This window comes from Acomys minous (assembly GCF_964271855.1).
Source record: "Acomys minous genome assembly, chromosome: 4".
Lineage (NCBI taxonomy): Eukaryota > Metazoa > Chordata > Mammalia > Rodentia > Muridae > Acomys > Acomys minous.
Genome location: NC_140486.1, coordinates 11646669 through 11662292, shown reverse-complemented (window position 1 = coordinate 11662292; position 15624 = coordinate 11646669). Strand labels below are relative to the sequence as shown.

At 38.9% G+C, this 15624-nt stretch overlaps 1 protein-coding gene across 9 annotated transcripts in view; it reads left to right on the top strand.

Moving 5' to 3' along the window:
* Positions 1–15624, top strand: part of PIAS2 (protein inhibitor of activated STAT 2) — an 84348-nt gene that overhangs the window by 36857 nt on the left and 31867 nt on the right. For all 9 annotated transcript variants that reach the window (XM_084780980.1, XM_084780979.1, XM_084780981.1 and 6 more), the window contains exons 3-7: positions 340–424; positions 5906–5956; positions 6055–6145; positions 14525–14659; positions 15329–15434. In XM_084780980.1, coding sequence (XP_084637106.1) covers positions 340–424; positions 5906–5956; positions 6055–6145; positions 14525–14659; positions 15329–15434 — 468 coding nt within the window. The remainder of the gene's footprint in view (positions 1–339; positions 425–5905; positions 5957–6054; positions 6146–14524; positions 14660–15328; positions 15435–15624) is intronic.

Sequence of the window (15624 nt, the reverse complement as noted above, 5' to 3'; positions counted from 1 at the left end):
CAGCCAGAGCTATTCTCCAGTATTTCTTGGATTGTAATGCTTGGAGGAAATATTTTTGACTTTCATGAGATAGTCCAGAGTAAAGTGTCATCTTGAATTTTTTTTTTTATATTCTGACATTACAGTATAGTTAATGTTTTAGAATACTGAATGGTTAAGTATTTAAAATTAAGCTCATTTGTATAACTGTACTTAGATCGTAGATGAATGCAATTCCATACAGTCCTGGAATTTAGAATAGTAATTACATTTAACCTTGAGCATTTCAGGATTTAGCAAACAATTCCTAGTTATTGCAGGTGCTTATTTGTTACTGAATAAATTTTTTTCCCTTCTCAGTTCAAAGCAGTATTCAACGGTTTCAAGAGAAGTTTTTTATTTTTGCTTTGACACCTCAACAAGTTAGAGAGATATGCATATCAAGGTAAGAGGAATGTTTCAAATATATTTTTCTTGAAGGTTATGTGTTTGTCTTATAAAGTCATAACAAAATATGATAGACTAGGGAACTTAAACAGAAAGTTATTTTCAAAATTCTAGAGAATTGTGTCAAAGATTGAGATGTTGATAAGTTTTATTCTCCTAAAGCTTTTCCTTATGGCATACACATTGGCTGTGTCACACATGACTTGTTTCCTGTTTTAATGTATCCCAGCTATTCAACATGAAACTGTCATGATACCATGCTTGTTAGCTTAGGGTTCCTTTAGGAATGTTAATTGCATCTATAAAGTATTTCAAAGCTTGTCACCAGTATTATATAATATATAATTTTGCCTGAATGTGCAGCTCTAAAATACATTTTTAAAATGTATTTTATAGGATTATTCATAAAGTTGTGTGTGAGTGTGTGGGTGCAAATGTGTATGCACTCCAGTCCAAATTGCATTTAATTGTGAAACTTAGTTTTCTTTCACTTAGCAACTGTTTTTTTTCATTTATTGATGCCATTCGTCATCTTACGCTCTTTCTTTTGAGTAGCTGTCAGAGAACAGCTTGTAGGAGATGGTTACTTACTTCCACCATGTGGCACCCTTTTTGCCAGAACATACACAGATGCTTTATCTTGATTAGATTTGGCCAAAATGTCTTGTTGTATGTTTTTTTTTTCCAAATAATTTCATGTGCTACATAATATTTTTGTTCTTACTTTGGTTGTGCTAATACATCATTTGGCTCAGCTGTCTGTTATACTGTAAAGTCTCTGATATTTTCCCATTGTTATTAGTAAATATCTTGAGGGAGATACTTTGAGACTTGGCATATATTTTATTTTTCCTTAAACTTCTGCTTGATAGTTCAGTATTCCTCTTGAATCTTGCCAGCTTCCAGCTTTTATTTTGGTTAATCTTCTGTAAGGAAGGATTAACTGGCCTTTCATTTATTTATTTGTATAATTGTAGACTCCTAGGTAAATTGTGGGTTGTAATTTATTTTGTGATTCAAAATTTTTTTTAGTGGTCTTTCAGATTAAATCCTAGATATTAAAAACATTTTGGTTGTTGTTGTCATCTTACTTAATGGCACTTTATTTTGTTGTGTGTTTAACCCTTTTTAGATAATGTCTTACTGTACAATCCAAACTGGTTTTGAACTTGGCTGCAGTCTCCTTGCTTTAGCCTTATGTGTATTGGTGTTCTGTCTTAATGTATGTCTCTGTGCTATGTAATGTGTGCATTTAGTACCTAGGGAGACCAGAAGAGGGCCTTGGTCCCCTGGGACAGGAGTTAAAGGTTTTTTGTTTGTTTGTTTGTTTGTTTTTTAAGACAGGGTTTTTCTGTGTAGCCTTGGCTGTCCTAGACTCGCATTGTAGACCAAGCTGGCCTCAAACCTACAGGGATCCACCTGCCTCTGCCTCCCGAGTGCTGGGATTAAAGGTGTCCGCCACCACTGCCCAGCAGTTGTAAGCTGCCATATGCATGCTGGGAATTGAAACAGGAATTGAAACTGGGGTCCTCTGGAAGAGCAGCCAGTGTTCTTAACAACTGAGCCATCTTTCCAGCCCCATCAACATGGCTTTTCAAACAAACAAAAAGAACTGCTAATTGGGAGTGGTGATGCACATGTTTAATCCCAGCAACAATAAATAGATATCTGTGTTTGAGGCTAGCCTGGTCTACAGAGTGAGCTCATTGTACATTGACCCTGAAGAGGAAGGACGGTGGGGGAATGAGGGAAGTAGAGAAAAGGAAGACAGATTATGTCTGAAATTGAACTTGTTTTCTCCCCAGACCTACCTGTTTTGTATTTCCATTCATTTATTCACTTAGCATGTTATTTGCTGACTCTCTGCTGTAGTCCAAACAATACTTCATATAACAAAGATACACATTTGAAACCGAGTGGTAGTGGTGCACTCCTTTAATCCCAGCACTTGGAAGGGAGAGGCAGGTGGATCTCTGCGGGTTTGAGGCCTGCCTGGCCTACAGAGTGAGTTCCAGGACAGGGCTAAAACAGAGAAACCTGGTCACCCCCCCCCCCAAAGGATACAAATTTGAAAAATAAATTGCCCTCAAGTAGTGGAATCTACCTAATCGGATGACCCATACTATGATTGTACTTTTCATTAAGCATACCATGTCTATTTGCAGTATGCCATTGATTTCTCTCCTTAATTTTCAAGATGTAGATTTTGACTATGCAGTTTTACCTTTGAGGAATAACAGTTACTACTTCAACGCATAGTTAAAACACTTAATGTTAAACTTGTTCTACTTTTCCTTATCCCTGAGTTATTGTCACAACCGTCCAGGAACACTTCTGAAACCTGGCCTCCACCCTAGAATCACCCTCATTTATGCACACTCATACCCCCTCAGTCATTGGATCTTACCAGATTCTTACTGAAATCACCCAGAAGTACTTGTTTCGTTTGAAGGCCTTATATTTGCTTACACATAATAACTAATACTAATGGTTTCCTAGCTGTCTCTTACCCAGCCATGTAATCTTTTTTGTAAATACTAATTTTGTTTTTATTTGGGTACATGTGTGAATGTGTGTGTATTTGTTCATATACTTGTGTATAGAGCTGTAAGTTGTTGCAAGCCACTTTATATGATTGTCAGGAACCAAGCTGGGGTCTGTACTTTTAACTGCTGAGCTGTCTCTCCAGCCACCAGTGACCATATAATATTTTAAAATCGGTTTCCTTCCTCTTATGGTGCTTAAAAACCTCTCCTGTAGGACTTGTTTATAGAATTCCCATTTTGTCACCTGCCAGCTGGGGCTGAGCTTCTCATCTTTGACCTCTCTTCTCTAACAACTGTATACTTTCTGCCTTTCCGGGGTCCCTTCTTGACACTTCTCTCTCATGTTTTGTTCCCAAACCTCACAAAGTTCTGATATGTATCTAGTTGAGAATCCCTGGACTCAAGGAAACACTAGCAGAATTGTTCTTGTAGAAACCTGGGTTCTAATTTTGATTGTGTAAAGTGACTTGCACTCTTAAATAAAATTAACTTCCTTCCTTCTTCCATCCCTCCCTTCCTTTTTTTGGGGTAGGGGTACTAATTGTCACATTTTATTTTGTGTATCTACTACTAGCATGAATCTTTAAGGAAAATACTGTATTACTTTTATCTCTGAAGCTTCAGGGGCAAGACTGAATTGTTTGATTTGAATAAATGGAATGTTTGAATAATTTAGTCAAGAATTGCTTAGAAGGGATCAGTAATGCAGAGGGTATTGGAATATTTTGAAGAAATGCCTGTGGAGGATGTAGGCTCCTAGAAGAAAAGGAAGTAGCAGGAGCAGAGAAGACAGCTGCTGATAGTTTTTGTATAAGCGTCTTAAACCCAGGCATTTGGATTACTCTGTTTAATCATCACACTTGATGAAGTAGGTGCATTTATTTCTGTCTTTAACACGCATAGAAACTGAATACAGAAAGGTTGAATGATTTGCCTAAGGTCATTGAACTTGGGATTAGAGAGTCCCTGTGCTTTCCAGGGAACTACAGAATAAGGAACAGTGAGCAAGGTGAAGTCTAAATGTGCTTCTTCAGGTTTTTCAGGTTTGGCTGTGCTGTAATATTTTCCCTGGTACAGTCCAACACTTAGAATAATGTTAAGAGGGATACTTCATTTTTATCAGATTTTATATCTGTAATTTAAAAAGTGTTCGTTTGAGACAGGGTGTATAGACCCAGGTTAGCCCCAAAGTTGATGGTTAGCTCAGGATAACCTTGTATTCCTAGTCTTCATACATCTGTGATGGGATTCCAGGCACACACTGCCATGTGTGCAGGCAGGGGTTTCGTTTGCTTGTCTGTTTGTTTTTGTTTTTGTGGGTTTTATTTTTATTTTTTAATCACAAAATAGTCATCTGAGAGTAGGAAACCTCAGCTGAGAAAATAGCGTTATAAGATCAGGCTGTAGGCAAGTGCGTAGGGCATTTTCTTAGTTAGTGTGACACTCCTACCTGCCACCTGTATCAGCTCCTGCCTCCAGGTTCCTGCCCAGTTTCAGTTTCTGTCTTGACTTCTCTCAGTGGACTATGACTTGGGATATGTAATCAAACAAGCCTTTTCCTCCCCAAGTTGATTTTGGTCAGAAGCCCTAAGACATCCAACAAGGAAGATGCTTCCTGAACTGTAATGTGCATCTGTGTCACCTGGAGGTCTTATTTTCCTCTTTTTCCTTAATTATGTGTATGTGTGTATTGGATTCTCTGCAGTCAGAGCTTCAGGTGGGTGCTGGGAAATGAATTCTGGTCCTCTGGAAGAGCAGTCTATTCTGTTAACTACTGGGCCATCTCTCCAGCTGCTGGAGATCTTGTTAAAATCCAGATTTTAATTGTATAGCTCAGAGGCAAGTCCTGACATCCTATGTGTTTATTATCTCTTAAAAATAACAGTTCTTGCTGGGCGTGATGACACACGCCTTTAATCCCAGCACTTGGGAGGCAGAGGCTGGCAGATCACTGTGAGTTCAAGGTCAGCCTGGACTACAAAGTGGGTCCAGGACAGCCAAGGCTACACAGAGAAACCTTGTCTTGAAAAACTAAAACCAACCAACCAACCAAACAAACAAAAAAAACAGTTCTTCTTAAGTGTGGACTTCATTTTGAGACTGAAAAGTCCAGAAGTCATAAAAGGCTCTGTGTCTGTATTTGGACACATGGTTACGGAATTGCCTATTGACATGGAGTGACTATAGGTTTCTATGTTAGAATCACCCATGCAACTCAGAAAGCTGTGATACTATGATCAAACCAGTAAATACTACCTGATGAGGAAACCTTATATTAAATCAAGTCTTCACGTGGTTAGCATGCTTAGTCAAGGTGAAGAATCACCTGAGCATGTAGATTAATTCCTTAAACTCCTTCAGAACCTAGAATGCTCCTTTTCATGTTAACTATATTTATGTATAAAAGCAAATATCGTATCACTGAAGTTTCTGTGAGCTGAAAAGAAAAATACCTTAAAATTGACATGAAGAATGACTAAAGTTTATTAACTGGAGGTTATAGGTATTGCATTATTTGTTTGGTTAGTGTCATTTTACATTTTACAAAGTGGTATGTGTGTGTGTGTGTGTCTGTCTGTCTGTCTTGTCTACATGATCACCTATGTCCACACTCTTGGCATGTTTAAGTGGTGACTGGAGGGCAGTGCTGATTGTCTTCCTCTGTAGTCTCTGCCTTGTTCATTGGGACAAGGCCTCTCTGTGAGCCTAGACTGACTGGGCAGCAGGACTCAGGGATTGTCCTGTCCTCATAAATTCTGCCTCGTACAGGGCCTGGGGGAGGCAGGGTGTAGTTGCTCACTGTTAAATAGTACCTGGCTTTAACATGGGTACTTGAGGTCTGAATTAGTACCCACTGAGTCATGTCCTCAGCTCCTGTTCTGTGAAATGTTATTGCACTTTCTTATTCATTTTTTTCCCCCTCTTGCCAACAGGGATTTTTTGCCAGGGGGCAGGAGAGATTATACAGTTCAAGTTCAGCTGCGGTGAGTTTGATATTTGCCCACTTGCTATATGCATTGTACTTTTAAAAAACATGTAAGCATGTTTTGATGCCCTAACTTTTTTTTTTTTTTAAATACAGACTTTGCTTGGCAGAGACCAGTTGCCCTCAAGAAGATAACTATCCCAATAGTTTGTGTATAAAAGTAAATGGGAAACTCTTTCCTTTGCCTGTAAGTTGCTATGTATTCACCATATTTTTGTGTAAGTTTAAAAAGCCTCTGAGAAGGGGTAGGAACAGTAACAACTTGATACTGATTAATAATTCTAGCCATCTCTAGAGAGGTTCTATCAGGCCAGCCCTCATGGCCATGTGCTTATGGTCCTTACTGCCCCATGACAACTTCCTGCTCTCGAGCTTGCTCTCCTGTTTCTGTATCTTCCTTTCCTCTCTCCCTCCATCCTCGTGGTTCCTCTGAGACCTCAAGCCCGGGAGCCTAAACACCACCTGTTTCCCCCCTGCCCTGTTACACGCTTCAGCTTTATTAACCAATCAGAGAATATTGGCAAGCAAAGTCACATGCGCAACATCACTTGATATACATGAGAACGCAGTCTGATTAGCAAGCAGATCTTGGGGGCCAGTAATTAACATTAGAATACACAGCGCCAGATTAGCCACCAACACATATCTAAGCTGAACTTAGACAGCTGAGCATACAAAATATGTTGTGGTGAAGTTCTGAGTTAGCTGGGTTTGGTCTGAAGATTCCATCAAAGAAAGCAGAAATAGCAACTGAATCCAGGATTCTAAAGCTTGGCCTTGATGATAGATAGATGCACTTGGCCCCAGGAGCAAATATTTGATTGACAGCTTGTTGCCTAACAGTGAAGCAACTCATATGAACATATACAACCTGTTTTGGCCTGAGATAACTAGAATTCTCCAATTGTTAGGTCTTAAAATAGCACTTCACTTGTTGAGTTGTACTATATGTTAGTTCCCACTGAGGTCTGGAATACATCATTAAGTTAGTACAGTTGTATAGAAGGCCAGCAGTACTGTAATTCAGAAGTGGGGGAGAAGCCTCCTTACTAAGCATTAAAACAAAGGGGAGGGGCATGTGTATTTGTTGTGATTGAGTGTTCTATGATTCCATTGGTATTTCAAATTGCCATTCAGCAAAAGCAGCTATTAGAGACAGGGAAACTGTTTGACTTCCTGGTAGGCTTGAGACTTGACTTAGAATGAGTATGTGAACAATATACATTTGAGCAGCTGAACAAGTCACAGTGCAGTCTGGGGAGTCTAGGCTCTCCCAGGACCAGAAGTCCTGGGTTCAGTTCCCAACAATCACATGGTGCCTCACAACCATCTATAATGTGATCTAATGACCTCTTCTGGCATGCAGGTGTACATGCAGGCAGAGCGCTGTATACATACTAAACAAAGGTGTTGTGTTCTTCAAATTCATTCCTTCTGTCTGTGGGTCAAGGCATCTTTTGGGGACCCTAGGAAAATTGGGAAACTGGCCAGGTCTTGGGAGAGCTGGCTGTTTCACATGCTATCCAGGATCTGGGACCATCTGGGCTAGGAAAGTGCAGGGTTTTTAATTGAAGTCCTGGCTGAAGCAGTCTGTGAGGCTAGACCAATTGGAACAGTTGTTTTGAAGCTGCCCTGGAGGGAAAGTTTTGAAGAAGAAATAGCTGAGGTAGTCTCTGAGGCTGCATGACCTGGCCTACTTGGTTTGTCTTCATTGGTATCTAGTCCTTTTGCTCCAGAAACACATACACTTTTAAAGGTAACGTTGTTAAGTACATTTCTGCATTAACATATGTATAGAGTATATGGTATGCACAAACAAAAAATCAGCTAAAGGTCATTCTTTGCTCTGTGTTTGAGTAGGAGAAAGGCATCTGTCAACTTTATCAGTCCATTTGGACTTTATAATCAAGCTGTACTATAAATCTCCACCCATGCTATGTAAAGGAGTGATATGAAATAATAAGTCATGAGAACACTGTACCCAAGATGTCATTGGCTATGCAGCAACATTCATATCTCTGCCAGTCTCTTGGCTATTCCCATGTAAGGGGATCAGCAATCATGTCACCTGTTTTGTTGTTCTTCTGGGTCTCTTCCATCATGTCTGCAGCCAAGATTTTCAGGAGGTCTCTCTGGTCAAATCTAATCTTAATTAACTTTGAAGAAATTCACAGCTTTTTGCTTCCTGTTGAAACAAGAGCATATTCTTTTCCCCATCCATCCTGAGGTTAACATATTCTTAAAGTTTATAGCCTGATTCAATTCAGCAGTCCTTTCTAACGTCCTATGGTTTTTCAGCAACTGTGCTGCATTGAGTTTAAAAATTAAACTCAATAAAGGATTATTTTGTCTATCTCTGGGAAACCTTATATCCCCTTTTTGTTTTTTGTTTGTTTGTTTTTTTGAGACAGGGTTTCTCTGTGTAGCCTTGGCTGTCCTGGACTCCCTTTGCAGACCAGGCTGGCCTCGAACTCAAAAAGACCCACCTGCCTCTGCCTCCCGAGTGCTGGGATTACAGGTGTGTGCCACCATGCCTGGTTCCCTCTTTTGTTTTCTGAGCATTTCCTTTAAAGAGCAGTTGGATATTTTACAATTGTTTGATCTTTAGTATTGTAAAGTATACCTGTGACATGTTTTATGTTATAATATCTAAAAATTGTTTCATTTTACTGGATATATATCTCAGAGTATTATCAGGTTTAATTTGTAAAGGCATCCCTAAGATACCCATCACTTCTAATAAAAGTGTAACTGCAGAATCAGCTTTTTCAGAACTCATGTCAGAAGCCAACTGAAATCCTGAATAGGTATCAATTATATGAAGTACTGCTAAATTTCATTTGTTTGGTTAAGTTTAGGGTTACTTCTAGCAGGTAATGGAGTTTGATTATACAAAAAACAAATAGGACAATGTTTTATAATTTTGTTGGCTCATCGCCAGGTTAGAGAAAAATTTAAACCTTCACTTTTTACCTGATGGCTTTTATGATGATTTGAAGCTTCTAATACATTTTCTATTAATAATTGATCTATCACCGCATTTCCTAATGTCAGTGGTCCCAGCAAATCAGCATGAGGTTGAATATAGGTTAGATATATTGGATGATCTCTGCTTCGAATTACCTGTACCAGATTTAATTTTGAATCATCTGGAATAAGTTCAGCACTTTCTACATGTTTCTTCATACTGAGAGTTAGTAACTTTATTAAGAGGTTCTGGAAAATCTAATAGAACCATAAGAGTTCTGATTTTTTTAACTGTAGCATATGAGCTTTGAATTACTGTACTTATATATTCTACCAGAGCCAGTTCTCTCAGCATCAACTGATACATTTTTTTTCTTTTTGACTGTTTAAGTCCAAATCACCTTTGTAATGTTTGAAATAAGTTACTTAACTCTTGAGTAGTCAATCCAGTTGTGGACGGTAGCCAGTTATGCTGAGTTATTCCTGTTGTTGGGGAAACCCAAAAAGCATTCAAACAAAAGTCAAGAAAATTCGAAGTTGTAGGCCAGTTGTGTTATCTCATGCTGCAGCAGTGGAACCCTGCCCATCATTCTTTGGAATTCAGGTGTTTCCACTCTGCACTGGCATTCCCTTAGCAGCTCCGTTGTGCCAGTTGGGTAGTTGGGTAGTTTGATGTTTGAAAAAGGAAGCCTGGCAAAATCACAAATCATAGGGTGATTCTGCATATATGTGATTTCTCTCTCACATTTATTTTTGCTTAGTATGTGCTAATACTCATTTGGTTCTCATTTCTGTTTACCTCTTTTACTATCCTTGAAGAAAGATAAAACTGTTGAGGCTTTTTGCTCACTCTTAACCAACCCAGTGTGATATGACTGTGCCTTTGATGGAGTTTGTTTGCAGTGTACCAGATTCTTCCTTAACTCTTTGAAACTTTTATAGTCCTATGATGGTTATACAGTATATCTGCATAAGTTCTACAGAACTCTAAATGGCCCAGTCAGTATCATGCTTTAGTTTAGTATTTTAATGGATGAGGTTTGTAACTTCACTCTGATGGGTCTCAATTTGTTACTTTTCCAGACATTTTGAGACAAAAAAAGATGAGATACTTGAGTACATTGTGAGACAGTCAATGTTGGGCTCTGCGCTAAAGTACCAGGGACCCTTAAGTCCTTATATGTGACTGTGAAGATATGAGCATCCTTTATCTTAAGGGGCTGTCACTCACTCCTTGAGTCAGGGGTGCCTGTGAAGGAGAAAAATGTGAGTACTATGAGAAAGACAAAAGCATATTTCAAAGATGAAAAGCAAGAAGGGGCTTGGTATTTCATAGAGAGGCCTTTACTTCAATCTCATGAAGCCATTTTCTTGTTATTTTGAGACCTGGCCGGCCTGACACTTGCCATATAGGCCGAGCTGTTCTAGGTACAGTCCTCCTGCCTGTCTCCTGAGCTCTGGTATTATAGGTGTTTGCCACCGTGCCCAGGAAATCTTACGGAACAGATAACATAAGCTTACATGCAGCCAATGAAAAACTTCTCAAAGTGCCTATTGGACCCCAATTACTAGTCACTAGGATAATGAAATATAGTGTCTTCGTTTGCACTTAACAGGACTCTGAGGTTCATAGCAATCATATTAAGTATGCTACAGCCTCAAGAATGATACAGTGGATCTTTAGGGTTGAACTGAGCCCTATAGCTTGTGGGACCTTATTCTAATTGTAAAAAGCACTAAGAGGCCACAGAGGATTTGGACTTGTTCTTTGCCATGATTTCAGTTTGCTAAATTGCTGAAAACAGATCCTGTAGGGGTAACCTTGATATAATTATGGAATTTCCTATGGCAAATCTGAATATAACTTGTCTTTGACTTAGCCTAAGTCCTTACTTGTATGACTATTACAATATCCAGTCATTGTTGACCCATTACAGGTGGCTGCTTTATTGCCTGTATGAAGTAAATGGAATAGGGAATAGTATTAAGTGATGAAGTCAGCTTTATTTCTGCCACTTCAAGATTCTTTCTTTCTTTTTTAATGTATGTGTTATATGCATATATGTACTATTTTGTGTTCACATTTGGCATGTGTAAGCTGATGTATGTGCATGCATGTAGAGTTCTGAAGTTAATGTTGGGTGTCTTTATACACTCTTGACCTTATGTCTGGAGGCAGGGCGTCTCACTGGATCAGAGCTCTCTAATTCCTGCTAGTTTAGCTATCCAGTTTGCTCTGGGAATCTTGTCACTGCTTCTTGAGTGGTGGAATTATAGGAGGTTACCCTGTCAGCTTGGCTTCTTCCTGGGCTCTGGGGACAGAGGCTTGGTCTTTATTCTTGTACAGCAAGTGCTTCATCCACTGAGGTGGCCACACCATTTAATTTGTAAGTTTATGTGCATGCCAAAGATTGACATTCAGCTGTCTTCCCTTATCTCTGTCTTAACTTTTTTTTTTAAGATAGAGTCTCTTGTTGAACCTGGAACTCACCAACAATCTTAGTCTCTTTTCCTGTTGCTGTTTATTTATTTATTTTTAAATAAATATATATGCTCTGGTTTTGTATACACCAGAAGAGGGAATCAGATTCCATTACAGATGGTTGTGAACCACCATGTGGTTGCTGAGAATTGAACTCAGGACCCCTGGAAGAGCAGCCAGTGCTCTTAACCGCTGAGCCATCTCTCCAGCCTCTCCTGTTGCTGTTTATAAAACACCCTGATTAAAGCAATTTTACGGAGAAATTTTTCCCCTTGATGGGAATCTTATAGTGGAGAGTATAAAGTTCTTGGATTGATCAGTCAATGAAAATTGGACAATTAGCTTTTATTTACCTCATGATGTGGTATACCATAGAAAGAACACAACATTCCCTATTAAATATATTTGTATATAAAATTTTAAACCCAAAGACTAGAGAGATGACTCAGTGGTTAAGGCCACTTGATGCTCTTGCAGAAGACCTGGGTTTAGTTTTCAGCACTCACATAGGACAATTCGCAATGGCCTGTAACTTCAGTTCCAGTTTCCAACACCCTGTTGCTCCTGCCAGCTTGCACATGCACACACACTTAAAAAAAAAAAAAGATTAAAGAAATAAAAGAGCTGAGTCTGGTGTACTGGAAAGAGTGAAGCAGTGCTTATACTTGAACCCACAGCCTTGTTCATGCTGAGCAAATGTCATACCTTGCTTTTAACACTCCGATATGTTTATTGCTTTCTCTGTTTTTCGGATGGTTGAAATGCCTTGTGACTCAAATTCCAACTAGAGTTGATATTTAGCTAGGACATGAGTTATTATCATTTTGGCAGACTCCAAGCTACTGATTGTATTGGTTAACCTACCAATAAATACAGCCAAAGCAGAATTATTTTTAAGGTCCCAAACAGACAGAAACAAAAGTTTGTATTTATAATTGCTTAAATGCTAGTACTGGTACTCCCGTGTGTACTGCTCGTTAAGTGTTACCACTCCTTACTGCCTTGGGACAGGTCTCTAATGACTTAGAAGCTGGTTTGCCTGGGCAGACTGGATGGCCATCCAGCTCTCGGAATACATTGGTCTTTGCCCTCTGTGCTGGGGCTAAAGGCCTTTGTAGCCCATCTTTTTACATGGATGCTGGGGGGGCTGAATTCAGGTCCTCATGTGTTCATTGAGCCATCTCCCCAACACCTAAAGTAAGGCTACGTAGAGAAACCCTGTCTCGAAAAGCCAAAAACAAAACAACAAAAACATATAAACACACAGCACTTCTATTTTCATGGCATAATTACAAGTTCCTTGTACCAGAAATTTTGATGATGTTTAGAATTTTGTTGGTAGCCATCGATGACAAATTGTCATAGGGATATATTCTCTCTCTCTCTCTTTCTCTCTCTCTCCCCCCCCCTCTCTTTCCTTCCCTCCCTCCCTCCCTCCCTCTCTTCTTTTTTGGTTTTTCTAGACAGGTGTTCTAGCCTTGCCTGTCCTGGACTCACTCTGTAGACCAAGCTGGCCTCGAACTCACAGTGATTCGAGTGCCTCTGCCTCCCGAGTGCTGGGATTAGAGACGTGCACCACCATGCTCGACAGGGATACTCTCTTAATAATGACTACTCTCCCCTTAAGTGACAGTGAAAGAAAGTTGACTTGGGTGTATTTTAGCATGGATTTTAGCTGTTGCCTGAAAACCTTTTACCTAGAATTATTGCAAGATTCCAGATTTTATTAGCTTTAACACTCACAATTAAGATTGTTTTTTACTTTCATGGAAATCTGCAGTGTGTTAGTGGAATGAAGTATAATTTTTAGATGTACTTGTAAAGCTTTTTCTTATTAAAGGATACAAATGTAAGCTCTAATGATAGAATGAAAAGTTCCTCAGAAGATTTTCCTGTCAAAAAAGAATATGCTAGGGCTATATGTGGTGGTTCACAACTTTAATCCTAGCACTCAGAGTCCTAGGGTGAATCTCTGAATTCAAAGCCATCCTAGTCTACATAATGAGTTCCAGAGCTTAGGCCTATTAATAAGAGAGACTGTGTCGCAAGGAAGGGAGGGAGGGAGGAAGACAGAATATGGTAGTCAATTCATTGTGCTTATATTTCTTTGGTGTGTAAATACAGTAGTGTGTTAGGGAAAGCTCTGAATAGCATGGTTATCATACATAGTGAAGCATACTGTCTGCTCTTCAATATGGGGGCATTACTGCAGCAAAGGAAGTTTTTTTTTCTAAAAGGTATATTATTTTGCCTTTGAAAAATCACAGGCTTTTAGTAATTGAGAATTGTATATACTAGAAGTAAAGAGGGAATAGGTTTCCTATTTGAAGAAAATTCAAATCAATTTAATACCTACTGAAGTAGTGGTTTTTTAAAATGTATTAACCCTGGTTTTTTTGTTTGTTTGTTTTTGTTTTTGTGTGGTTTTGTTGTTTTGTTTTGAGACAGAGGGCTTATTATGTAGTCCTAGCTGACTTGGAACTCTCAGATCTATCTGCCTCTTAAAAGCTTATGGGGTTGTTGGTTTCCTTTTCCCTTAAGATTCTGCTTCTTTTTTTATTTGGATATGTGTGCATGCATTTGTCTATGGGTGCCAGCAGAGTCCAGAAAAGGCAGCGTGATGGTTTGACATTTATGTCTCAGGTGGTTGTAGCTGCCTGGTATAGGTTAGTGGGATTCACTCAGGCTCTCAGGAAGTAGCCAGCATTCTGCTGAGCTGTCTCTTCAGTTTCTTAACCTGCTTTTAAAGATGATAGTTTCTCTTCCAGAAGAGGCAAGAGAAAGCATTTTAACTACTCACAAGAGTTTAATGAGCCCTTTAAAGTTCATTAATGAATTCCTTTTTAATTCCCAAAGATTGCACTCTACTCCCTCATTTATGTGTGTCTGTTTTGATGAGCTGTTAGTGAGGTGTCAGTTTATCTGTAGAGATTGGTTGTCTATAAAAAGATTCATAGCTAATGATGGAATATGGATTTAAATTTTTCTGGTGTATTTGTGTGTAAGATAAAATAAAAATAACATGATATAACAAAAATTAGCTGAGATCCTGTTTACATCTTGGAGAAAAACATTTAAATCCTACAGACCTTTAAAATTATCTTCTTACGATTATAGGGCTATGCACCACCACCTAAAAATGGGATTGAACAGAAGCGCCCTGGACGCCCCTTGAATATTACATCTTTAGTTAGGTTGTCTTCAGCTGTGCCAAATCAGATTTCTATTTCTTGGGCATCTGAAATTGGAAAGGTAAGAATTTTTGTCTGGGTAATATGAAGTGTCCTCACTGGGAACTGACGTATCATCTTAGACTGCCAGCTTTGTGTCGCAGGCTGTGACAGAATACCTGGCACAAGTGACTTTAAGGAGGAGCTCTCCTTTGGAGGTAGTTGAGTATTACTTTTAGAGCCTAGAGTTTCTTCCATCTATATTTTTGTTGTTGTTGTTGTTTTGAGACAGGGTTTCTTTTTGTAATAGCCCTGGCTGTTCTGGTACTTGACTTTGTAGACCAGGCTGGCCTTGAACTCACAGATATCTACCTCCTGAGTGCTGGGATTAAAGGTGTGCATCACCATGCTTTGCCAAAATTAAGTAAATTGTTTCTTTGATTTTTCAAGTCAGGGTTTCTCTATGTAGCCTTGGCTGTCCTGGACGCACTTTGTAGACTAGGTGGCCCATCTCTGTTTTATATAAGTAAAGAAAATACTCTTGTCTTTATTCATTTATTTTTTTATTTTTATTTTTATTTGGTTTTTCGAGACAGATTTTCTCTGTGTAACAGCTCTGGTTGTCCTGGAACTCACTCTGTAGTCCAAGCTGGCCCTGAACTCATGGAGATCCTCCTGCCTCTGCCTCCCAAGTACACCACAACTGCCCAGCCACTGTCTTGTCTTTAAAACAGATTTTCTTTTTTTGTAGAATTACTCCATGTCTGTGTATCTTGTACGACAACTCACATCAACCATTTTACTACAGAGATTAAAAATGAAAGGTATTAGGAATCCTGACCATTCCAGAGCACTAAGTAAGTAAAGTGTGTAAGACTAAACATATAAGACACTTTGATGGAGGGAAACCCTTATATACACAACTATAAACAGTAATGTTAATCACCAATATATACATATGTACACCACATATATGTATATATTTTTCTATTTTAGTCTATGTCTATGTTTGTATATATACACACATATAAATAATAATTCATGTTA